The sequence below is a fragment of the Durio zibethinus genome, chromosome 7, assembly GCF_047325235.1.
Source record: "Durio zibethinus cultivar Kanyao isolate XHJ-2024 chromosome 7, ASM4732523v1, whole genome shotgun sequence".
Lineage (NCBI taxonomy): Eukaryota > Viridiplantae > Streptophyta > Magnoliopsida > Malvales > Malvaceae > Durio > Durio zibethinus.
The window spans coordinates 26,670,693-26,695,498 of NC_143168.1; the positions used below are offsets into that span (position 1 = coordinate 26,670,693).

The 24,806-nt window shown below is 33.8% G+C and overlaps 5 protein-coding genes and 1 pseudogene across 9 annotated transcripts; 1 reads left to right on the forward strand and 5 right to left on the reverse strand.

The window, feature by feature from the left end:
• Positions 1–630: 630 nt before the first annotated feature.
• Positions 631–1,987, reverse strand: LOC111277246 (T-complex protein 1 subunit theta-like; annotated as a pseudogene). Its single transcript, XR_016343733.1, has 4 exons — positions 1,758–1,987; positions 1,206–1,430; positions 1,000–1,057; positions 631–868 (listed from the first exon to the last, which is right to left on the reverse strand). The product of XR_016343733.1 is annotated as a T-complex protein 1 subunit theta-like (transcript).
• LOC111277241 (YTH domain-containing protein ECT3-like) lies at positions 1,961–5,702 on the reverse strand. The gene is made up of 7 exons (XM_022863541.2): positions 5,540–5,702; positions 4,888–4,964; positions 4,037–4,612; positions 3,270–3,845; positions 2,974–3,186; positions 2,735–2,881; positions 1,961–2,590 (listed from the first exon to the last, which is right to left on the reverse strand). Exons 1-7 carry the CDS (start codon positions 5,553–5,555, stop codon positions 2,357–2,359), a joined length of 1,839 nt encoding a protein of 612 aa, XP_022719276.2. The 5' UTR covers positions 5,556–5,702; the 3' UTR covers positions 1,961–2,356.
• Positions 5,703–6,391: 689 nt separating this feature from the next.
• Positions 6,392–9,137, reverse strand: LOC111277248 (ADP-glucose phosphorylase-like). The gene is made up of 3 exons (XM_022863556.2): positions 8,594–9,137; positions 7,822–8,112; positions 6,392–6,936 (listed from the first exon to the last, which is right to left on the reverse strand). Exons 1-3 carry the CDS (start codon positions 9,074–9,076, stop codon positions 6,670–6,672), a joined length of 1,041 nt encoding a protein of 346 aa, XP_022719291.2. The 5' UTR covers positions 9,077–9,137; the 3' UTR covers positions 6,392–6,669.
• Positions 9,138–9,845: 708 nt separating this feature from the next.
• On the forward strand, positions 9,846–11,551 carry LOC111277249 (putative H/ACA ribonucleoprotein complex subunit 1-like protein 1). The gene is made up of 4 exons (XM_022863558.2): positions 9,846–10,071; positions 10,527–10,675; positions 10,763–10,878; positions 11,231–11,551. Exons 1-4 carry the CDS (start codon positions 9,921–9,923, stop codon positions 11,400–11,402), a joined length of 588 nt encoding a protein of 195 aa, XP_022719293.2. The 5' UTR covers positions 9,846–9,920; the 3' UTR covers positions 11,403–11,551.
• A 298-nt stretch (positions 11,552–11,849) lies between these two features.
• LOC111277247 (glutamate dehydrogenase 1) lies at positions 11,850–16,782 on the reverse strand. Of its 4 annotated transcripts, none has more exons than XM_022863555.2 (10): positions 16,658–16,782; positions 14,181–14,313; positions 13,865–13,978; positions 13,488–13,709; positions 13,276–13,350; positions 13,087–13,203; positions 12,718–12,968; positions 12,494–12,569; positions 12,317–12,403; positions 11,850–12,190 (listed from the first exon to the last, which is right to left on the reverse strand). In XM_022863555.2, the coding sequence occupies exons 2-10, from the start codon at positions 14,286–14,288 to the stop codon at positions 12,005–12,007; spliced, it is 1,236 nt and encodes a 411-aa protein (XP_022719290.2). In that variant the 5' UTR covers positions 14,289–14,313; positions 16,658–16,782; the 3' UTR covers positions 11,850–12,004. The 4 variants fall into 4 exon arrangements, with proteins under 4 accessions (XP_022719290.2, XP_089620193.1, XP_022719288.2 ...); XM_089764067.1 differs by lacking the exon at positions 16,658–16,782 and adding an exon at positions 14,568–14,670; XM_022863553.2 differs by lacking the exon at positions 16,658–16,782 and adding an exon at positions 14,411–14,550.
• Positions 16,783–20,793: 4,011 nt separating this feature from the next.
• On the reverse strand, positions 20,794–23,685 carry LOC111277602 (uncharacterized). Its single transcript, XM_089764389.1, has 2 exons — positions 23,520–23,685; positions 20,794–23,291 (listed from the first exon to the last, which is right to left on the reverse strand). The coding sequence occupies exons 1-2, from the start codon at positions 23,530–23,532 to the stop codon at positions 21,232–21,234; spliced, it is 2,073 nt and encodes a 690-aa protein (XP_089620515.1). The 5' UTR covers positions 23,533–23,685; the 3' UTR covers positions 20,794–21,231.
• Between the last annotated feature and the right edge of the window lie 1,121 nt (positions 23,686–24,806).

Below are 24,806 nucleotides of genomic sequence, written 5' to 3' on the forward strand. Positions count from 1 at the left end.
CTTTCTCTCTCTTCTGTTGATGTAACAATAATTGTTACTTCCATTAATGAACGAAGTAATTAGTTCGCTGTTGATTAGTTGGCTGTTGATTGAATTTAACAGGAGTAAGTTTGGTGGCTCCCTCTCTCTCTTCCGTTGATGTACCGATATTCGTTACTTCCATCAATGAACAAAGTGATTTAGTTGGCTGTTTAATGAATTTAACAGGAGTAAAGCTTCTCATAAGTCATAAGATTTGGTGGCTCTCTTTCTCTTTCTATCTCTTCTGTTTATGTGCTTGATGTCGAGATCGTCTCATCATCGTCCCAATTATTGACATTAGCTATTATTAACGGTTTTCATATTTTCTGGGATTGTCAGGCGACTCAGTTTCCCTATTTTCTTAGGCGACTTATTAATTTAGTAATCTGATGTTGCATTTTCTGTTGAACACGGGGAGTCAGAGCTACTATCTTTTCTTTACAGGATCAAGAAATGTAGAACACTATTTTTTATCTCTATTGTGGAAACCAGTGATAGCTCGGTCTTCTGGCACTTTTTCTCTTTTATCCAACTATACTTTTTCATATGTACAAAATATTCATAGAATATCATATCTGATTTGGTTTCGCATCAAGAATATTCAGTTCCTAGTGTCAAATATGCTCATTAACTCTGCATTTCAGTTCTTAGCCCATATTGTTTATTGATATAACTAAAAACACAAATCATCACCACCTATCATAAAATTCTCAAACACAAGCAAAATTTTTCTTTCAAGTGATACAAGAGAAAGGCAATCGATCATGCTGCAAAAGACTTGGTCTTCATCCATTCCTTCAGGCTGATCTCTCCTTGTTTGACCTCCAGCTGGTTTTGCCATGATAATCTACAACATTGAATGGATGGCATAGTGAGCTTGGGTGAAAGAAAATTTTCAAAAGGAATATATAAGTGTTAATCTAAGCAATAAATACGGTTTTATTTCCTTTTTCAACCTTTCTGTTTCAAGTTAATTACCTGATCTGCTCGTAGCACAGTGCAGGCTGAATCTGCAGCATATTTGAGAGCAAAAAACCTGCCAAAAGAAAAAAATCACAAGAGAAGACGTCGATGATTGTACATTTGTGAGACGTTTACGATTAAAGTAATAAAGGTTGATTTTCCACAAAAGTATAATACTCATAAGCAAGAAAGATTAATTTTCAGAAGATGTAAATAGCAACTTGGTAATATGGAGATCCCAAATGTTCATGGTTGAGACATCCTTGCAAACACCAACATCAGAGTCACCTACCCCCAAGTCGACGCCCACTTTGCTATTTCCAGGTGCATGTTTCTTAAACAACTTGGATATGATATCAATTGGATTGACTCCAGCATTCTCTGCCAGGGTTCTTGGTACCATTTCAAAACTTTCAGCGAACTTGGCAATGGCATACTGGTACAATCTGCAAAATATCCCATTTTAATATTAATAGCCTCATCTAGTACTTATAGATCTACCATAAATTCCAAAATCTATAGGAGAAACAGAGATCAAAATCTACATGACAAATGTGAGACATTGATAAGTAATATAAAACAATAATGCAAACATTGCTTCAATTGACACATATCCAGAACAATCCCTTTATAAGATTAAAAAGTGTTTCTCTAAAGACATAATGGTTAGGCAGGTAAACTGCTATTAAGGCACAAATATTCTCATATGCCATTCATGCAAGTGAAACACATAATCATGCAATAAGTAAAAGCAGAGCGAATTAATAGATCACCCTGTTTTCTTAAAGGAGAATTATTTCAATCTTCTAGCCAACTCAATTTCATTGACTGCAGCTCCAGGTACGATACAACTGTCCCTGCATATTGCCTGACAAGAGCAGCAGTGCCTGTTGTGTGCGAAAAAGGAATTAAAACATTTTTTCACACATAGAAACGAATTTATTACACCCCATAAATTAAAGATAGAGAACAAGAATAGCACAATGTCTCTAATACTGCTCTTTTATTTCCATATACTAGAAATTTTAAGTAAAACACAAAAACCATGTCTTCATCAAATGCAAGATCCAAATAGGAGTAGCATTTTTCTCCTTAGGCATTTTTCTTCTTCCTCAACTCTTTCTCATTAAAAAGGGAAAACAGATGACAAAAAAAAAAAAAAAAAATCCTCAAGAGGCTATTGAATAGTTGCATTCTGTCTCACTATGCCAGCTACTTTGCTGTAAGGAAATTCTGAAAGGTGCTACCTCCTAAGGAATAAGCTATAGACCAGTCCCAGCTAATTAAAGAGACTCAAAATATAAGAAAAGAATTAGCTAACTTGTTAATAACCAACCAAAATTACAATCCTATTCCATATCTAAGAAGCCAATTAGCAAGCACTCATGACGCAAACTGATTTTGTAGGCCCATCTTCAGTTGCAGCAACTGATCCCTTCTCTCCTATGGGTTTCACATCTCCATTTGCCTTTACTAGTTCTGCTGTTGATGCAAAGGTTGGTTCTATCAAGGCTGCCTCTACAGATTTTTCCAATGTCTGCTTTGCTATAGCTGCATTTTCTTTGTTATCAGTCACAACATCATCATTACGCTCCCCAATTGAAATCTGTTTAGGAAGAATAGAAAGTAGTCAATATTTAAACAGTTTATGCAAGCCATCTTAAGATTCGATATCTATATGATAAACATCTTTATAAGCGGGGAAAGAAACAAGATTCAGGCACAAGATTTAAATACGAGTCGATTGTACCTGTTTTTGTATCAGCTGATGCTTGGCCTTTTTCTCTTGGATTGTCTTTTGACGAGCCTCATAAAATTCAAAATCATCCAGAATGCAAGTCTTACTGGAATGATCCTTAAAAATTTTGAGAATTTGAATCCCCAGCTCAAAATTAACCTACGGCAGCACAAACCATTTTACAATGAGAAGGATGAAAATCACCAAAAGGAGAAATAAAACACATGCTCATAAACATATAGAGAGAATACCTCCTGTGTGTCCCTACTATTGGTGACAGGTTTGTTCTCATTGTTCTTAAGTGTTATGTGCCTCAGTGAAGCGTTTGGCACATCCTTAATGATGTGCCACTTCACAGGGAAGCAACCAGTCCACTTGTCTTGTTGCCAGTATTCTACAGTTTTGTTAAAATCAACTTGGCCGACCATCTCTGCTAATCCAACAAATTGTCCACTGGTATTAACCTGGACAAGGTGCAGGTTAGTAAAAATCAAGCCAATCATATACTCAGTAAATCAAGAAGTAGATACATGTTAATCATACTCACTGAGAACAATAGAAATACAGGACACCCATCAGGCTTCTCCTTGGCCTCACGGAATGCTGCATCAAGTTTCTTGTTGCCATTAGATGTACTAGCCCACACATTGTATTTGATGCTTTTGTGGACATCATCCTCACTATAGGATTTAATAACAAAAAACTTTGCATCTGAATAACTCTCAGGAAAATCTTCTTTATTATACTGCTCCATATCTGGAATAACAGAAACACTATTCTCCTTATTGCTCTCAGTCAATGGAAGGTTTTGATCTTTGACAGCTGTTCTTGCAGTTCCAAAACCATCCTTGTTCTTATGCCCTTTTACTCTAGGTCCTTTGTTCAGCTCACTTAAACCATCAATATTCTCTTTTCCATAACCATCACCCCTAGATTTGTTGTTGTTACCACCATTATACCACCCTAATCCCTTCCTCCGGGCATCATAGCCATATGATCCGAAACCAGAACCACCTCTATTGGCATTTCCATATTGACCGTAGGTCATGTTGTTAGGGTACATGTGGTTCATGTACCCAAATGATTGGGCTACACCTGATGGTGCTCTTGCATTGTGCATATTCTGCATTCAGACCATAAGACCAATTAGGCCAACCAACAATGAAAGCAACAAAATCTTATATCTATCTACCTAGTACCTCTATCAATCAACTTATGCAACTTTGTATCTGAGTTTGTGCACGTGTGCGGGTTAGAATCCAGATATCCATAATGCAGGGATTCAATCTATGTAACAAAGCAGTTTGAACATACCATGACATGAGGGAAGGGATGAAGGTTCTGATTCCTTCCAGATGAATGGTTATTTGCATAAGAAGAGAATCCATCATTTGCAGTATATTCGGATTGCCCATTAGAAGACATTGACATATCTAACCAAGGAATTGTTGACTGGATCCCATCATAGCTAAATCTTAGATCCTGATAACCTTGGGCAAGATTACCTGTTGGGAAGCCTACTCTTTTATAGGAAGCATTGGGATTCAGAGGGGAGTTCTTGAAAGTAGATTTTATTGACCCTGACCCATTATTACCACTCAAACCCCCACCACTTGCTATGGTGCTGAAATTTCCTTTATTTTTTTCAATGGATAAGGAAGCTTGATCAGCTATACCGAAAGTTGAAACCTCCACTTGAGAAGCATTGACTTGACTAGTTTGCAGAGGTGGTTGGTAATAAGGACTTGGATAATAGTATTCTTGCAGCGCATGCAGCTGACCATCATGTACCATAGGAGGAAGAGGTGAACTGGGAATGGAATACGCCCCATATGGCATATAACCATAAGTTTGCTGGTACATGTAAGAGCCATTATCACTGTAAAAATCCTGTCAATAGACATTAAGCTTATCAAATACAAAAAATCAGCCCAAACGTGCAACCAGTGTAGATCCAAGCAAATTGACAGGTTAACAATTAATCATGTCTCCATCTTCCAAATAACAGCAAGACAAAAACTCAAATTCCAAATCCAATATCCATCAAAATGAAAATGTTAGTCAGACCATTATGCTAAAACCAGATTGTCAATGATAAGTTTCAGTGGAACTTCAAGAAAGCATTAGCCTTCTGACTAAATCAAGAGTGATAATCTAAGTACTACCTTTTTGACAGGATCGGGAATTTTTGTGGTCTTGGCTTGTGAATCCAGAGACAAGTTCTCCAGTGAATCTGCAACTTCTGTGATTGTAGAAGTAAAGGATAAAAACAAAACCGATAACTTCAAAATTAAACTCTAAAAAAGTTAAAATATATCAAAGGCATATCATTTAAAGCAACCAACAAAACCATAGATTCAAGATATCAATATCACATAAACCACCCAATAAATTTATCTCTATATACAAATAGCAACAATCAAAGATCCAAAGATAAAAGCACATTCAAATTCATAAGCTTCCACAAACCACCATACCCAAATCCATAAAAGATGAAAACTTTGAGCCAAGATTACAGGAATTAAGCATCAACCAATTAAAAAAAAAAAAACTTTTCAGTACACATACTAAAACCCATCTAGAAAATCACAGAAAAGTTTCAAAAGTAAAGATCCAAAGATAAAAGACATTCAAATTCAAGAACTTTAAGAACCATCAAATCGAAATCCATAAAAAAAAAAAGAAATTTAGCATAAACCAATAGTAAAAAAAAAAAAAAAAAACTTTTAAATAAACCTCAGTAAAACCCACAAAAATATTTATCTACAAATCTACAAAAACAAGGCATGCCCAGAGGAATAAAGTTAGAAAGGATACGATCAGAGGTGGCCATGATCACAGATAAAGGGTGTAGATTTAGAGAGCAAAAGTAAGAGATTTAGAGAGAGAAAGAATAAGAAGAAGGAAAAAAGGAAACCCTAGAGTGGAAAAACTTGATTTAAAGGCGTGGGCCGTGGAGAAGGGGTAGCCGCCACAACCCAAGAGCCTTGGGAGGGTGGGGTTTATGACTATATCCACAGAAGTGACTAAAAGGTTAAAAATAAGGGTGAGACGAAAACTTTAGAAAATCGAAAGTGATTTTGTAATTGTATCGTTTTGTTTGGTTTGAATTAGCTTTTTAATATTTGATTTGAACTAAATTTAAATATTAAATATATATTAAATTTAAATTAAATTTTGAATTGAAAAATAAAAAATAAAAAATAATTAAATCAAATGACATATTTTTATTAATTTATATATATTTTAAATTTTTATAAAATAAAAATGATTATTTTATATCTTAATTTATTTAAATGTATTAAAAATTATATTAAAATAATATATAAAAAATAAAAAATTTAAATTTAAAAATTAATGAATTGACCTGTATCAATAAAACTCAATTCAAATCATATTGTATAAAAATTCAATTTAAAATTGAATTAAATTTTAAAAGGTTCATAATTTTTATACTATTTTAAAAATTTAAATCGAATTTCATTCAATCCGATATTGATAATTAAAAAGTTAAACCGGCTCATTTTATACATTCTTTTAGTTGTGTACTTTGAAAGTTTACTTTGTTTGATCGTGGCCTTCAGAGTTGGGACCCTTTGAAACATGGTGCACTTTTGATTTAGTCTAATGGGTTTGGTTTCAGATTAAGCCTAGGCCTTAATCAGAAAATAAGAAATCAAAGTTTTACTATACATCTCTACATAATTACATCATTGAACAGTTCCATGCATTTAGGCTGAATCAAAGAGTTACATATATGCAAACATATGGGAAACTTCCCATGTGCAATGTCCAGTGTCCCATCTTCTCTTGAATACAAAGAAATAAATCAGAAGAGAAAAATCTAATGCTGGCTCAAATAGATTCGCAAGAGATTTCCTCTGTAAAATGTTGATTTTTCTTATTCAAATACGATTTTTATGTTACTAGTATGATGTTAATCGGCTTTATCCTGATGTCGGAACATTAACTTCCCTCAAAACTTTAGCAGCATCATCTGGAAAAATGGGGTTTATGTAACATCCAGATCCGAGTTCAAAACCTCCTACACCAGTTAACTGAGGAACTATCTGTAAAAACCAGTGACTATAAGGTAACTCAGAATCAGTAACCTGAAGCGGAGAAGTATGAATCATGAAATTGAATGGAGGGTTATTCAACTGCAAAGACATCTTTCTAAGGATGAGTTTTAGCAAGCCACCAAGATCAACTGCCTGCATATGTGTGAATCAAACGAAGTATAAGTTCCTCAACTGTGCAAAGGTACAGAAATACCTGGAAATTAGAATGCAATGCTAATCTGTTTATTATTTTGGTTATGAACAAACATATTTTATTGCATAAAGAAGCAGAAATCTTTTTTTTCTTTGAAATTCTTTCAACTACCCCATCTGATGAATTAAAGTAACCCTGCTCTAGTATTCAACATCATCTCTACAATATGAAATGCATTTTAGCTGATACGGGGAAAGTCCAAAGAAAATCAATTTTCGTAACTCATTATGGGTGCTTTTTATTAGAATTTCCCTAAAAACTGAATTCTTTTACCCTCATTCAAATTTTGTATTGCTTGTTTCATATCATCTTGTACAAGACTACAAGTATTATGGAAAAATATAGACTACAAGTATTATGGAAAAATATAGTCATAATAGTTTTGCATTCCCATGAAATTGGTATATCTCCTTAAAGATCCCCAATATCCTTATGCAGGTTTAAAGGCCAAACTGGCATCATGAAACTAGTATTGCTAACATACCAAAGCAAACAAACTAAAAAGGCCATCTTGGGTTCACTAAATACTAAAGAAATAACACTAGCATTATGCTCCAAAGGAACTTCTTTTACCAATAAGTCAATAACTTATAGAAACACGCAAAGTTTCCAACAATTTGATGTTTAATGCCTTCTTTCTTGTGTTTTTATTTTCATTCTGAAAGAGTGACGGTGAGAGTTCATACAAGAAATTTTCTAGGACTATTATCTCCGCCATAAGTACCAAATCAAACAAGCTAAGTGAAACTTATGATGCAGTGTGATACAAGAAAAAAAAAAGGTGATATCATAAAAGAATAGAACCATGAAGCATTAGAAATTACACTTTCATTGTCCAATTCATCAAAACGAGAAGAGTGATCTCGGGGAATTATCCATATCTCAAAAGGAAATGAAGCAGCAAATGGAACAATTGAAATGAAACTGGTGGTTTCATTAATCAAGAGGTCCTTTGATTGGACCTCACAGAGACTACATTTCCCTGTCTGATTAAAATACTCCTTCATACTGTCAAGTCGAGCAGAAACACTGGGAGGAACAATTGGAAGAGATAGCATCTGACTGTGAGAGTGACTCAATGAAGCCCCAGCTGAAGCTCCATGGTTCTTGAACACCTAAGAAAAGCATTAAACCAAAGTCAAATGAAGTTCCACTAACAACCTACAGGCATGCCAAACTAACACAAATACAAGGACAGAGGAAGGGAGAAATGGGATGCCTTGATAAAAACATTATCTTAGACATTGTCATGTTAGAAAGAAAACATACGACGGAAAAGAACCCAATTAGCTCTCAAAAATTGGAACCTCAAGAAATGAATGAAAATTAAGGGCCTCTATAATCGTATCATAAAAAATCCATCATTTGAGATAAAATTTAGAGCACATTCAATCATCAAAATAACAAGAAAAGCTCTACTCTTTTCAGATAGTTCAAATCAAAACTAATCCAATGCCCTGATCTTCAAACAACCCAACAGTCCTCTTTTCCAAACAAATTCATATTCACACATAAAAATTAAAAAAAAAAAAGAAATTCATATCAAACAAATGCTTTTGACACATTTCCCATTAAAAAAAACCGTTTTTCCCTTACCTGAACATATTTGATTGAATCAAACCCTTTAATCTGCTCAATCCTCCTCTTATAAGCAATCAAAACGTCACCAATCTCCCTTGGATCCAAATCCGACAACTGAACCGAGTGAACCGGAGTTTCAATCACCACATCGTGAAACCCGAACCCGGGTACGACCCGATCCCACCCGCCCAATTCGCTAACCGAATCGTCATTTTGGCCAATTGGGTACTCGAGATTCCTGCTCAAAGCAGGATACAAGTTCTCGATGACTCTGAGTTTCCAATTCGGTTCGGGCGGGACCCGAAATATCTCAGGTGCGCACTCGTGCTCATTGCCAATGCAAAATGGGCATGAGGAAGAATTAAGGTTAGGATTTTCTGGGGATTTGGATTTGAAATCTGAAGGGCGTTTTGCTCGGGCCGGAGAGAATATGACCCATCGGTTCGTTACCGGGTCTTTTCGGAGTTCAGGGTTCCGAGTTGGCAGTGGTTTTGCCATCAGCTTTGTTCTCTCTTTGTTCTTTGTTAATGTTATTTGAGGTTCTAAATAAAGTTGGATTTTTACCTATGTTTGATTGACCCAATGTCATTTTGAACATCACTATTGTAATTTAATCATCCAAATAATTTTATTTTATGATAATTTCATTGTAATTTAATCATCCAAATAATTTTATTATATGATAATTTTATTATTTTTTATTCAAAATTATTTTATTTGATTACTATAATTAATTCTTAAATTTTTAAAAATTATTATATTTGATATTAATAAAAATAGAATATTATTTTATATAAAAATATCAAATAATTATATTATAATAATTACACAATAAAAATAATAAAATTAAAATAATATTTTATAAAATAATAATATTTTATTAATTTTATACAAAAATATAATTACAAATTTAAAATTAATAAATTTGATTAAAAATATAATAAATTTGTAGTATATCATATAAGAATAATTCATAAATTAATTAATTTTAAAATTTTAAAAAAATATATTTAATCTTAAAAATATATTTAAAATTAATTCTATATTTTGAGGTGATTGTAAGGTAAAATATTTGGTAAAAGATAGTACGGCCCAACCCAAACTTAAAATAGTAGCATTTACTTTGCCCAAATGAGAAGGTCTTTGAGCTGAGAAACCCAATATATGGGCTTTTGTGTTGTCCAATCCTAGATTATAATGGGCCTAAAGGCCCACTCTTCTCTGAACTAACAGAAACTAAATCCAAGGAAACTACAAAACCCTACTTACTGTATTTCGCTTGTTGAAAAACCCTTGACAGCCTCGGCTCATAGAAGTAAAGCAGCGACAAGGAAAAAAAAACATGCGACCACCGAGAGGCGGCGGGGGTTTCAGGGGTGGCAGGGACGGTGGCCGTGGGCGAGGAGGTGGCCGAGGAGGCTTTGGTCGAGGTGGTGGACGTGGTGGAGGTGGATTCCGTGATCGTGATGAAGGGCCTCCTGCTGAAGTAGTGGGTTAGTATTTTTTTTTTTTGTCTTTTTGGTACCATTTTTTTCTTGTTTGGATGCTAAGAAAGTGAAAGAAATTATAAAAGAAACCATTTGAATGCAATGATGAGTAAGTAGAAACTTTTTGTTTATTTATTTATGTGAATTTCTCTATTTTTTTGCATTATCTCTATATTTTATTTCTGATTGGATGCTGAGAAAATGGAAGTTAATTATAAAAGAAGCGATTTTGATGCACAGAAATGCTAAAAAAATCATTTTTCATTATGGGTTTTCTCTTCTTTTTTTTTGTTTAATAATTATTTTTTCCTGCATTATCTCTTTATTTTTCAGGTCTTTAATTAAGCTAGAGTGTAGTTAAAGAAAAATGCCAATATGAAATTATTTTATTTACCTTATATTCTGATTTTTTTATTAATAAAAATATTAACTTGACTTTCTTTGTTTTGTTATTTATGCAGAGGTATCTGCATTTCTTCATGCATGTGAGGGTGATGCAGTGACAAAGCTGACCAATGAGAAAATACCTTTCTTTAATGCTAATATCTATCTGCAGAACAAGACCCAGATTGGGAAAGTTGATGAAATCTTCGGTCCCATCAATGAGTCTGTGAGTTCTATTGCCAGTTTGAAGCATTTTCTGTCAAAGTTTGGACTTTTAAGTGTGTTCACTTAATTACTTTTCTGCTTGTTGCAGTATTTTTCAATCAAAATGTTGGAAGGTATTGTGGCGACCTCGTATGCGCCGGGTGATAAGTTCTATATCGACCCGGCCAAACTTTTGCCTCTTGCAAGATTTCTTTCACAACCAAAGTATGTTTGCCATGCTTACTCTCTGTTCCAAAAGTGCTTTGATTTGATTTGTAGGATTGATGATTTTGTCCTGGAGTTGTTTTGATATGATGGGCTCTAATATCTTATATGCTTTGATTAAATTTACAAATTTTGTCCTTATCGTAAGTTTTGATGTATTATTGGTGGTTTGCTGAAGTTACATATTTGGCTTGTTGTCAATTGCTAGCTTTTCCCCCCTGATGTTTAGCTCAAGCATTTGGTTCATTTATCGTTATGCACTATTTACGAGTTTCCATGCATTCTGTGTGTTTGGTTTGAATTTCCCCTATGATTCAGAAAAAGTCTAATATCATATTGTGTAATGTGGTAGGGGACAGGCAGCAGCTGGTGCAAGAGGTGGTCGTGGAGGAGGCAGAGGTGGCAGTAGAGGTGGTGGCCGTGGAGGTGGTGGATTTCGTGGAAGGGGTGCCCCAAGAGGTGGCAGAGGTGGTCCTAGGGGTGGTGGCCGTGGTGGCGGATTTAGAGGCAGAGGGAGATTTTAGAGTAATAGCATTTTGTAACATTACCAATGCCCTTTTCTGCTACCCCTTTCGGATGTCATGGGCGTACAACTTTGAAAACTTGATGCCGAACTTTAATTGTGACTCTGTTTGTGTTCATTGGAGATACATTTATTTCACGTTTTTGTTTATCCAAAGTGCAATACCTGGATTTGGTTACTATAAATTTCGAATACGATCCATGCTAGATCGTTGTAGGTCTGACATGGTTGTAATCTGTTGCACTGCTTGAAATTGTACAGTGCTTCGATTCGTTCATTGTTGTAATCAGGGCTGGTCAGTTCATGCGGATTGCATTTAGCATGTTTAACCTAGATTCGTTCTGCTGTGAATTCAAGACCACTATTATTAGGTTGTGCGTTAGGCATAAACCTGATCAGAATCATATATAAGTGATGAAACGTTTTCTGGGGAAACCAAACAGGTATTCATAAGTAGAGCTCAAGGCAGAATTTCTCATTAAGGCAACAAATTAAAATGGCCTCTTTCGAAGCTCCTCACATCAATAAGGATTTACCACAATAGTGGACAAGAATCAGGGGGCTAATAGAAGCCTCCAGCTTTATTCAAATCAGCATAGCATCTTATGCTTCCCAACCCCTCAGAACAGTAGCCCGTGCAACACGGTTAACTCCAAGGGTAAAGGCTCCCATTCGAAGGTCACAGTTGTGGGTTTTGCACATCTCTTTCACATCTTTAAATCCTTTGGTCATGTATGTCTTTAGTTCATCGTTCACCTTCTCCTCATCCCACATGAAGCCTTGAATGTTCTGCAATGGAAAAATGACTAATAACATCTATATATATAAATTCAAACTATAAATGACGAATAACTGGACTAATTTTTGACGAATTTTTAGCCGGTAATATAAGCAGAAGAGGATCAAATATGATACCTGCACCCACTCAAAGTAACTAACAGTTACTCCTCCTGAGTTGGCATATATGTCTGGAAGGATGACCACCCCTTTCTTTGACAAGATCTGCAAGTGAAGAAGACAATGAAATGAATTATTTGCCCATCTTTTAATTGATTGTAACTGGCTAATTGCAAACTTCAGAAAAGCACTAACCTCATCAGCCTCTGGATCAGTTGGATGGTTAGCAGCTTCAATAATGAACTTGGCTTTAATATCATTTGCATTTTCCCTTGATTAAGATCAAAGGACGACATTTAGTTTCAATCAAACTCATTTGCAGCAATGAAACAGAAAAAAGAAAAGAAATCATTAACATAGAAAGAAGTTTATATGGCTGGGTTGTATTAACACAAAGTTCTTGTTGCAGAAAAAGAAACCTGTTGATGACGCCGCCAAGTGCTGCTGGTATGAGTATGTCACAGTCTTCAACCAGAATTGACTTGGGATCTATAGAGTCCCCACCATGGAATCCTTTGACACCCTTGTTTTCTTTGGCATGCTTGAGTAGGCTGGGAATATCAATTCCTTTGCTGTTCTTTATGGCTCCTGTGATATCACTTACAGCAACAACCTTCCCACCCTTTTCATGGATGAGTTGAGCAGCCCAGGAACCAACATTTCCAAAACCCTGAAATGAAATTTACATTCATCAGTTTGAGAACTGGTGTTTTTAAGGGGAAAAAAAATACCATTTTATTAAGTGTATTTGTATCAAAATCTAATTTTGTCTGGCATCCAAGGTACACCTGTATTACAAATTTTTGTCCAGAGATGGTCTTTCCATGCTCTTTGAGAAGGGCCTCTGTGGCAAAGAGCACTCCTCTGCCAGTAGCTGCATCTCTGCCAAGTGATCCTCCAAGATCCTAAAGGAAAAAGGTTAAGAATAATAATACAATGTGAAGTTGAATGCTCTCTTTCTCTTTAGATATACTCACGGTTGGTTTTCCAGTCACTACAGCAGGTGAATAGCCATGGAATTTGGAGTACTCATCTAGTATCCATGCCATTGTCTGTTTGACCAACAGAAAATACCATTATCAATTTCAAAGTTCACTTTTCAAACACTAGAACCAACTAGTCCATCTGCAAGTGGCAGCAGGGAAGGAAAATGGGTAGATTTGAGATATTTGAGAAATATTAATTATACCTGTGGACCTGTTCCCATGTCAGGTGCTGGAACATCTGTGTGAATTCCAATCAGGTCATGTAACTTCTGGGTGAAAACTCGAGTAAGCCGTTCTAGCTCAGATATGCTTAACTTTCCTGGATCACATCCTATCCCACCTTTAGCTCCACCATATGGGATATTGGCAACTGCAGTCTTCCACGTCATTAGTTGTGCTAAAGCATTCACTTCATCAGGGTCAACCTAGATAATTCACAGGTTCATCATAATCCTCTAAGGCATGCTAATTTTGAAGTTCATTTGTTGGTAGAAAAAGTTAGGAAGCAACTTCTAGCAGGAGAATAACTTTCTGCTATTATCATATTTCAGAAGATTTCAAACAGAAGAATGTAAACAACCTCTGGGTGATATCTGATTCCTCCTTTCATGGGGCCTCTTGCATTGTCATGCTGAACCCTGAACCCAACAAAAGATGCCAAAGTGCCATCATCTTTAGGTATGGTGCATTCAACCTGCAAGATATGTTCAAAATCAATTAGAGTAGCATAGTAGAAAAAAGAGAAAATCTGCCAGAGATCCAGCATCACCAGTTAAATGAGTAGTTGAATATTATTGGAACATTATCTCTAAGTCATCTTGACCCTTCATAGATACATTTTTTGGCCATTGAACAAGAGAAATTTTTGTTCATTGAGCAAAGAGAAATTTAATCACCTTGATTTCCCTGAAAGGAATGAGCAAACTCTTTTCAAGCTTGGAGTCCAAACCAAGAAGCCGGGCTGCCAGTTTAAAGTTTCTGTTGGTTGCTACTAGTGCATTCATGGTTGTTCTGAGCAGTTAGCACTTTCTGTTGAGAAAAAGAATGAAACAAAAGACTCAGAAATCAGAAGATTAATGTTTTCTTGCTTACTGATCCTAGATGAAGAAGTTGAAACAATTTAAACCATTTCTCTTGTGGAAAAACATGCGCAAAACTTAAAATGTGGTTCATGTGCAGCATAAATGAAGTCAATGCCATCTAATATTAATATAAATGAAAAATAACCACGTTTGTTCAATTTTAAAAGGCTATGGTCATGACATTAGGAAAACAGATTAGACCTCTATACTTTTCATACTACATCAGCATTTTATAGGTGATTATTACATGCAAGATTTGCTGCCTAACTTTCATTATTTAACTTTCATTATTAAAATGCAAATTGATCTTAAGAGTCTGCTGGATATGCTCTGCATTTATACTAAATCTCTAGCTTCATGCCGACATGATATTTTATATTGCGTCAGGAAAATTCTTTATTAGTTCCTCTCGTTATTGCTTGTGTTCAAATTTATTAAGAATTGCAGGAAGGAAATTTTTTTATGAATTTAATAGATTTAATGTAAATAAACTTGTTTGAACTGATTCAAGAAAAAAATATAGTAGACAAAACCTAAAAATCTTTTGTCGCTTGAAAAAATATTAATAAACACCTGATTTTTTCAATTTGAGTAGTTCATAAATTGCGCCATTGTCATACATCACCAAGTTTTAAGCTGACAAATTCAAGAATTTGATCATTTTTATTTGTCTTCATGTTTATTAATAGCATAAAATTGGTTTAGCCTTCACCACACCAACTTATCCAAATCAAACCCAGCTTCCAAGAAGTTGACCATTTCACTGTTCTATCCTCTTTTGGATAAACTAAACCAACATTGCAAAACTTTGAAGTCAGGTTGTAATTGCATTTAGCCTAGCATTCTCCCATTTGGGGTAAAAAAAAAAATCAATAAAAACAAGGGCCCCAACCTTTGTAATTTCAATTTCATATCAACTCTTATTTCATGAATAATGAAAATTTATGTAGTACAAAATTACAATAAAAAATAAAAAAAATTAAGATTCATGAACCAAAACAGCATTTAACCTAACATTCTCAAAAAAAATAATAATAATAATAAAAACAAGGGCCCTACCTTTGTAATTTCAATTTCATATCAACTCTCATTTCATGAATAATGAAAATTCATGTAGTACAAAATTACAATAAAAGACAAAAAAAACTAAGATTCATGAACCAAGACATGTAATCCTAAGACTTAACTAGGCAAAATATTCAGAATGGCATGGACATTGATTATACAAATATTTTGAAGTAGGGGTGAGGCATGATAGGGTAGCTGGAGATCTTATCTGTGTCTATGTACTGAGTACAATCATGTGGGAAAATTGGTAATAAGATAAGATCAAGAAGCAAATAAGGAAAGTTTCCTTAAAGCTTGACTAAAGGCTAGAAATGGAGTACAAGTCTGGTCATTTCAGGTTGGCCACCAGTTAGCTAGCTAGGATGGATATCGATGAAGAAACAAATATCTTTAACAGGAAAATGTTTTAGATGAACAAATATAAATATTTCCAAGAATTTGCTTCTGCACATGATTCAGCTATGTCACATATATCCTCAGTTCTTAAGTTTTTATATAAAAAAATTGCAATAAGAAGATAAAGGAATGAATTATAATTGATTTAAACTCTGAATTTTATCTTAATTTTTAAAATGTGATTAAGTGGATTAAAGACTAACACATCCATGTGACTAAAATCAAAGAAAAATATCCTATGGTCAACAAACCTTAAAAAAAATGTATGACAGGAAAAGATAACTTAAAAAATGTAGATTTCCTCATAAAGAAACTATGCATTTTGACGAGGAGAAAACTTGTAAAAGGGTACCTAAACCTAATGCAGTGACATGTTTGCAATTTTAACCTTTTGAATTTAGGGACCCTTTTGGTTTGGACTTTCGCTTCCTTTTTTCCTTTTCAAAGTAATGGGAAAGGAAATATCTTCAGAATTTTCAGGAATTAATAAAAATAGTTAACAAATTCATAGGATTTACATCGTACTAACAATTCTTTTTCTACTGTTTCATCTGATAGTATTATAAGACTAATGGGGCTTGAAAATGGGATTTTGTCCTTAAAAAAACCCAATTCTCCTGGGATCTGGCCCCAGCCATTACTGTAAGTCCATTGCTATATATGGTAAAGTGCCCCAAAAGAGAAAAAAAAAACTTGAAATTGCCAAAAAAAAAAAAAAAACTACACTTCCTTAAGGTAGCATCAATGATTAAAATGCCCATATTTCAGAACATAAGATATAATAAAGAGAAGATTAAAAAATGATCAAAAGCTATTAGAACTCTCACCTGAGTTACTGAAATTCAGTTCTTGAAATTTGATATCAGCTTCAAAACAAAGGAGTGAAAATGAAGCCTGAGTTTAACTCCGAATCCAAGAATAAATAACCAAATACAGAATCAGAATCATATTCCTATCAAGAATCCGCCAATACAACTTATCATAACCAAAATTCTGGTTTGCACAACTATAAATCCTGAAGACAATTGGATATATGTGCCCATCAATCAATAGTTCAACATGTTATCAAAAAGAATATGATGCTTTCCTTACACCAGACAAAACGATCTTCATTACAAAGCTCGCATTCAATCAAGTGATTTGAAAGAAAATAAAAGAAATATTTTCTTACAGGGTACAAAAAGGAGAATAATCTGAAGTGGATACACAAAAGTGTTTTTCAAGTACGTGAATCCAACGCGAACTCCGTTTGCATGTTAATAATTTCTGGGAATTAGAGAAATGCAATGTTTTTCAACACATTACTTGACATGAACTTTCATTTGCAGTTTTCAGATTTGCTTTGGAGGTAGGCCTTAGTGGGGTATATGTAGTGGCATGGTTTCAGGTTTTAAAATCTTTGCTTTCTTGATCTGATCGTTAGCAAAAAGGACTGAACTGAGAGTGGACATCAATCAAAAGAAAAGGAAAAAGCATTGAGTTAAAAGAGTTTTGGATCATGACAAAATAGTGATCAAAGAGTTTGCCTTTGAAATGAGGAACCATTAGTCCATGGCTATGGCTCCTGCATGCCACTAGGATGGTGTAAAGGTTTCAAAGAGTTAGTGAAACTGACATCAAAGTTCTTTGTAATATAATATGCATAGAAGAATTCATAGTTCAGTGTCTTCCTCATTTTTACATTCTATAATTGTATCACCTTGCAGGAGAGTTCTGATATTGGAACATTTCATCAATGATTAAATATAGCTTTTCTTGATTAAACGGCCATTTTTCTTTATCCTTTTATGAGCAAATATAACTTTTCATGATCTATATTAATTTAATTTATAAAAATTATAATCAAATCCGATTTTATTAATCTAATCAAATATTGTTTCGAGAAGAAAAGAAAGCATAACTAATAAACGTTTCAAAGACCATGAAAAATTGAAGGGTGACTTTACATTAAGGCAGTTGATCATGGTTTTAGATTATTGATTTTTAAAAAAAAATTAAAGTCAGGTTTAGGTTCAAATCAATCGAATAAATTTTTCGGTATAAGTTTTTGTCACCTCTGACGATGATATATAAACCTCTAGATTTTGATCCGATTTTCCTTGCAATCATGATATAATTTGTGATTCTAGCCATGTAGCTAGCTTATGCACACTATTGCCAATATCCCAATTTTCATATTTGGAACTAGTAAAAGTGAGGACATACAAAATTTTATCTTGATAAAAAGGAAATGACTTGGATAAGGTGTAGACTTACATATTTTCAATATTCTTTACCTAAAATTGCATATATAATTAAGCTCAAGTATGTAAATAGTATGAAAGATTGGAATATTTGCTGATGACTGTTTGTGATGAAATTTTGGGGAATATTCAAAAAGTACCTAATTTCCCTTCTATTTATGGCTTGATATGTAGAGTTAATTCACTTGCTTTAAAGACCATAATTGCCAACTATTCAAATTATAAGCAACATCATTGAAATTTCAGGTTTATATGCTCCCAATATTTGTTTAATAAACAAATAATATTGATAAATAAAATTTTAGCTTATCCCTCAATAAAATTTAAAAACGTTAATTTCATTCCTCAAATTTCACCGATAATGTTCACAAATCTTTTGATTGATCAATCATTGAAAAAAAAATTAAGCTTTTACACCATGAATTCCACCTTAATTAAAGTTATACCTTTACCACTATAACCTTTCATCTTGACTTTGACAAGACTATATTAGATACAATGTCATGTTATATGTTAGCCTAGATTGGCCAGTCTTCTTTCCTTTTTTCCTTTAACTACTCAAAGTTGATCATCCACAACATGTTCTCTAGAATAAAACTATGTACTCCAAAGCTAATTTGTGACTTCTCTCTACTTTTTGTTCTTCTCTCATTGAGAAAAAAAAAGAAGAATATTGAACCAATGAAGATCGAGGGTCAAAAGGGATGGACTCCACTACATTAAACCAATTCAGAGAAATATTGTTGTTTCCTTTGAAAGAGATAAAAGGAACATAGAAAGTGCTCCCCCACTAAGTCTTACCTATCATCCACTCAACCTTCCTGCGCTTATGGGCGAATTTTGTACTGCCCATATATTTACACTTACATGGATAGAACAGCAGTGGATTCAGAATTATTTCTGGCCATCTTTACTAATAATATAGATAAAATTATTGATAGATTTTATCAATTTTGCTGACAAAGAAGGTATCCACAGAACAATTTTAGACGTGTTCAAGAAAAAAAAAATTTTCATTTTTTTTCGTTTTATAATCTTTGAAAATGCCTTACTTTTGAACATGGATCCGCCCTATCAAAGAATTTTAGATGTTAATATCCTAATTTGCTGTAAAAACCTAGTTAAGGGGTGACAAGAAATCAAGGTTCTGCCACAAAGGTTTTTTACAATTTTCAATCCCCATAAGTTCTCTAATAGTAATTTATCGAATGATGATCTCAAATCAATATTCTCTTTTAATGATGAACAGACTCCTTAATCATTGTTTATGATCAAGCAATATATTGATAATAATTCAAACACAAACTCGAATGGTCAAGTTAGATAACTCGTTTTAATAAATGATAAAGTGCAGTGGGAAGGCCTTATTCTCGAATTTGTTCTTCAAGGGACCTAGATGCATGGTCAAGACTCAAGGAGACCTACTCGAACAAGTTGATGGAATAAAGTGATGCTAAACCCACAATTCAAATGGGAGGAGCTAGCCCTTTTCTTTTTTTTTTTCCATGTTTGAGTTTTCTTTGCCTTTCAATTTCAATAATGTCAACTAAAATCCAACTTAGGAAATCAAATTATTATTGCAGTTTGGGAGCTTTAACAAGAAGAAACCGCAAGTAAAAACAAAGGGACAAGATGATGATGTAAGAAATGAAACAAAAATGGGAGAAGCACTAGAAAGAATCTTGTTGGAAATCCGAATCAGAATCTATAAACAATCCTCTTTCTCCATCATGGATAGATTCCTTCTTAGTTGGAGTAGCACTTGGATTCCATGCATGGATGTTAAAGTCACACTAAACTGGCACTACAAAAAACTTTATAATTAAATTTGATTCATCATTTCATAAAAATAATTATCTTTTACTTTGTTGCACCTAATTATCAAATGAACTTGGCTTTATTGAGTTGAATACTTGCTTTGGTTAAATTATCATTATGATCAGAGCTATGATTTTTCATATTTATACAATTAAAAAAAAAGATTTGAGATCATGTGTTTTTGAGTGATATATTGAGTCGATGGACTCTTAGTTCCATTAGTCAGTTCAATTATAAACCCCAAATCTAATTAAACGAAGATTTTTTCTTTGAAAAATGATTTTAATATTAATATAAATACAGTAAATAATTAATTTAACCGGACATGCATTTAATTTAACCACTTATTCATTAATGAAATAGTAAAAAATTAAAGGTTTAAGTTTCATTATTTGTATATATTTTTTTTACATAATAAACAATAAAAAGCCATAAAAACTGGTTCAATCCCAAATTGATTCAACAATTGGCTGGTTTAATTAACTTTATCCGATCGAACAAATCATAAGTTTCTTATTCAATCGGTCCCCACCAATTCAGTTTGATTTTTTCAACACTAGTAACAAGCGCAATTTCATTTTTCTTAAGAATAAAGCTTAATTTTCATTTAACACTCAAATCCTAACATTTCCATGTCCTAATATTTTGAAGTTGAATTATCAAAGCCAAAATTGTAATAAGTATTATTAAAAGAAAAAAAAAATCAAAGACCAAGTAAAGTAATAATTAATTACAGTTTTGGATAGCCCAAAAAAAGGGTCCTAGCCCTAAATGGCTTGGGTTTGAAGCTGATGAGTCCAACCTAATGGAATTGGGCTCATATTATTCAATTTTGCAATTTGCAGCCATTTCATTCCTAACCTTGACCAATCCTTGGCCTTGCTAAAAGAAAGTAACAGTTTCCTGGACAATGTTCCTGTTCTTGTCCAATGACCAAAACTCAGTTTGTTTGCCAAAAAATGGGAACAAAATGGATAAAACTAAGATAATTACTGGCTTAAGCTACAGCAGTTTTTCTACATGTCTCATTCTCGTGCTTCCTTCTAAGATTCTTAACTAGAATAATGGAGAAAGTTGATAATGCTGCTTGTGATGGAATTGATGTGCAAAGCTTCTGGCACTGCAATCAAACTTACAGAATCTTATTAAGCAAGAACTTCCTTGACAGTTAACAACGGCCATTATCTTATCCCTGCTCAAGGGGATTAAGAAAAAGCCAGTGAAGAGAGCAAAATACATATACTGATGCAACTTGTAATAAGAAAAGTACAAGCAAATTACATTGAACTGGACCAACTGGGAATAACTAATAAGTAATCAAATGAGAGATTGACCTGTTGCTAATTTTTTGTAATAAGCAAATCTCTCGCATGGCCTTTAGTTATCTGGAACTGCTCAATCATACCAAAATGTGCCATTAGAAGCCAAACATGAGTTAGGAGCTCTCCACCTCGTCTCAACTGATGAGCATGCTTTCTCCCTCTACACTGATTTGCAGCAAATGTTAGCATCTCCAGCCACACATCTATCATCAGCTCCCATTTATCCTTCATATCAGTTATTTTATTCAATTCTGATGCCAGTCTGCACCCGTCAAACAAAACAGATTTGTTTCTATCCCCTTTCACTTTGAGAGGAGGGACATGAGTTTCCACTTGAAGCAACATCTTACAAGCATTTTTCCTTAAGTTTTCCCCCGCATCAGAAGTGGACAATCGCTCTTCGAAAAACTTCTCGGCTTCGGCACGGGTGTCTCGGAGCATGATAAGCCCAATTCCTACTATAGGTAACATGGTAGGATAGACAGCCAGGAGATACAGCATGTATCTTGAGATGCGCTTTCTAGCATCTGAATCATCTACGTTTTCCTCTGTGCTGCAGCAGAGTTCTGTAGCAATGTGCCAGACAAGGATGCTTTGGTCGAATTCGCGACCAACACTCCACTCAAGTACATGCCACTCAAGGTTATCGTCAATCTTTTGCTTATATTTTTCAAGTAAGCTCTTTCCTCTTAGGCTGAACAAGTCACTAAGATAAGCATGATCTCTCTTTGTTTTCATTAGATCAAATTTCCCTTTTACATGTTTAAAAATCAGCTCTTTTAAACCTTCTTCCAATGTTTCTTCAGATATATAACGGTGCTTTTCCATTAGTCTAAGGCCAGGTTTTTCATTGAGGCAGAGGCTTAGTAGATTGTACTGCGCCATACGTCCAGACCACCAAGGTAGATTAACCAGTTCTATACGACTGATGGCTTCTGAAATTCTAGTTTGCTTGTGGTTACTCAACCAACGCTTAGTCTGGTCTGAGGAAACTAGTACAAATGCTGCATAAATATCTAGCAAAATAGCTCCTCCAAGTAACAGGAAAGTTATAACAACGTCAACCATTTTATACTTCCTCATGTCATCAAAAGAGAAAATTACCAGCACAATACAGGTGAGAGAGAAAGTGACAATGCGGCGAACAATACCCCAAGTAGTGTAAATTACTGTTGCCTTAGTGTATAGCAGATCATACACGAATCCTAGTTCAATTGCTATCACATCAAATGCAACTTTAGAAGAAGTCATACCGTTGAATAAACATTGGCTTTTTTCCCGTTCTGGATAGCTCAAAATGAGATCCGCAAAGAGACGCTTGAAGGTCTGAAACATTGTATATGCGTTAATTATTTTTCCTTGAGAGTCATCTGCAGTTGCAGCTCTAGGTGATTCATCCTGAACGTCTTTCCACTCTTCTATCTGTACAAAAAACCCCTCAGCGTGTCTCAAGCTGTATTCATCCATCAACTTCACATAATTAGGACCATGGTCTGGAGAAGAGAGCATTGAATCTTGAAGTTTATCACTGCTAGCTTTCCAAAGGGCCCATGTCCTCTCTCCATACTTGATGGAGCCAACCACAATCATTGGAATATCCAGATATGATAGACGGGAACCAGTCCAAGCCAATAAGACAATGTAGAATGTAACTATTGTCTGGACGAGTAGTCCGAAAAGGTGCCTTAAATATAACTCATTGTCTTCTAAGGAGTAGGCAGTGATTGTATCAGCGCCACCCAAATGCAGCAGGAAAAAGGGTGCCCATAAGGCAGTAAGTTCATTATCTCTTTCGAGTTTACCACCATCATTAAATATATCACCTAGATCATTTGATAGTATACCAAGGGCAATAGTTGCTACAGAGTCAGCCAGCAAGTAAGCAGACCAAACAACAGCTCTAATCCATCTACCAGGAATGTGTCTTCTACGCTTCCCCAAGCCGATGAGAACTATTTGAACCAGGAGGCTGACGATTGCCATTGCTCGCAGCTCCCATTCCTTCCATAACTTCCTTACAAATGGAGGAAATACCTCCATCATCTTCCTCTTCTTCATCAAAATTAACCCACTAACAACTGAAATTTATAGACATGGAAAATACTAACTGATTACAGACTTCTTTAAACAACTGAGTAGTAACGGAACTGGAAATACATAGCAATGAAATTTTCTAACAATAGTTTTTACTTTTAAGGGGCAGAAAAAGGAAAGGGAAACCAAATATATGTACAGGCAAACATGCTACTCCATGGCCGCATTATTATCCACATAAAAGAAGAAGCAGAAAGCAGATAGTAGTTTACCTGTAGGAATCATCGGAAATATTGCTTCTGAGAACCCCACCTGCAATTGTGTTGTTAGTTCGGAACAGCTTTACTTTTGAGTTTTGAGTTGCTCTGTTTTAACTACAAACCCCATACAGGGAGTACAAGCCATAGTCATTGATTCATTGTTGGCATTTTCCAAGTCAACTGGACCAAGTCTACAAAAAAGTGAATTATATATTAAGGGTTTTATATTTAATGTACAGCTAATGTTATGTACTATCATAAACTATTTAATGATATATTATTAAAAAATAATTTTAATTACATTTTTAAAATTAAATATATTTATTTTTAAAATTTTTAAATTAAATTTTTAATAAAATATTATAATATAATAAACTAATAATATATAACATATATTAATAATACATAATATATAAACTCATAATACATTAAATATAAACTAATCTAAATATTAGACTCAAGTTAAAAAAATTCATTAATAAAGTAAATATAAACTTATGCATAATAATATATCAAACATAAACTCATGCATTCGCTCAAGCCAAGATAAATCAATTGGTTGAGCAAACCTCACTTTTAATTTTGAAACAAATTCAAACCAATGTTATTAGAATAAAGTAAACCAATGTTCTTAGAATAAAGAAATTTTTTTCATTCACGTACAGCAACCTTTTCATAAAGGCCAGCATCTCCTTAAACAGAAGGCTCCAGGAAATCGAAAATCAAACCCATTTGGACGGGAATATCGGATTGGTTCAGATCAAATTATTATTATATTCGGTTTAAATATAAGATAGTTTATTGGATTCGTTAGGTTAGTAAAGGAAAAAATACAATATTTTGGTCTTCATTTTTTATGACTCATTACCATTATGAATTTATAATGAGTTGATCACATATATTTATGAAATTTAATATAATAAACTTTTTTATTATTTATGTTACCTATTAAAATATAATAGGATAATATTAATGTTGTTAATTTTGTTTCGATTCTAGTTGTACAGAGTAATATATTTTAGTTATAACAAAAAACAGGATATTTGAGTATGAATTTTGTTAAATGTTTTAGATTTTTTCAAAAAATTTTTCATAATCTTTTAATTGTTTATAATTTTAAATAATATTTTATATTTTTTGTAATTTATTATAAATTTTAAATTATTTAAGAATTTTTGAAAAAATTTTATTTTTTTTTATTTTTCTGTCCCTATCTCTTTTCTTTACATTCACTTTAAGATTATCAAATTATTATTACTTGTATTATATTTTAATTTTAATTTTAATTTTTCATTTAAT

Bases quoted from the DNA above. Each gene is read 5' to 3' on its own strand.
- LOC111277241 (XM_022863541.2), bottom strand. The intron at 4,613-4,887 runs GTAGTACTTAGA...GTCTATTGACAG, and splicing joins TTCCCGATCCTGTCAAAAAG to GATTTTTACAGTGATAATGG. The intron at 3,846-4,036 runs GTATGTTCAAAC...GTCTGAATGCAG, and splicing joins ATCCCTTCCCTCATGTCATG to AATATGCACAATGCAAGAGC.
- LOC111277249 (XM_022863558.2), top strand. From the start codon at position 9,921: ATGCGACCACCGAGAGGCGGCGGGGGTTTCAGGGGTGGCAGGGACGGT. The intron at 10,676-10,762 runs GTGAGTTCTATT...TGCTTGTTGCAG, and splicing joins TCGGTCCCATCAATGAGTCT to TATTTTTCAATCAAAATGTT. The intron at 10,879-11,230 runs GTATGTTTGCCA...GTAATGTGGTAG, and splicing joins AGATTTCTTTCACAACCAAA to GGGACAGGCAGCAGCTGGTG.
- LOC111277248 (XM_022863556.2), bottom strand. From the start codon at position 9,076: ATGGCAAAACCACTGCCAACTCGGAACCCTGAACTCCGAAAAGACCCG. The intron at 8,113-8,593 runs GTAAGGGAAAAA...TGCTTTTCTTAG, and splicing joins ATTCAATCAAATATGTTCAG to GTGTTCAAGAACCATGGAGC. The intron at 6,937-7,821 runs GTAATTTCTAAT...ACACATATGCAG, and splicing joins ATGAATTGGACAATGAAAGT to GCAGTTGATCTTGGTGGCTT.
- LOC111277247 (XM_022863555.2), bottom strand. From the start codon at position 14,288: ATGAATGCACTAGTAGCAACCAACAGAAACTTTAAACTGGCAGCCCGG. The intron at 13,979-14,180 runs GTGATTAAATTT...CATATCTTGCAG, and splicing joins TTCCTTTCAGGGAAATCAAG to GTTGAATGCACCATACCTAA. The intron at 12,404-12,493 runs GTTAGTGCTTTT...CTTCACTTGCAG, and splicing joins CTGATCCAGAGGCTGATGAG to ATCTTGTCAAAGAAAGGGGT.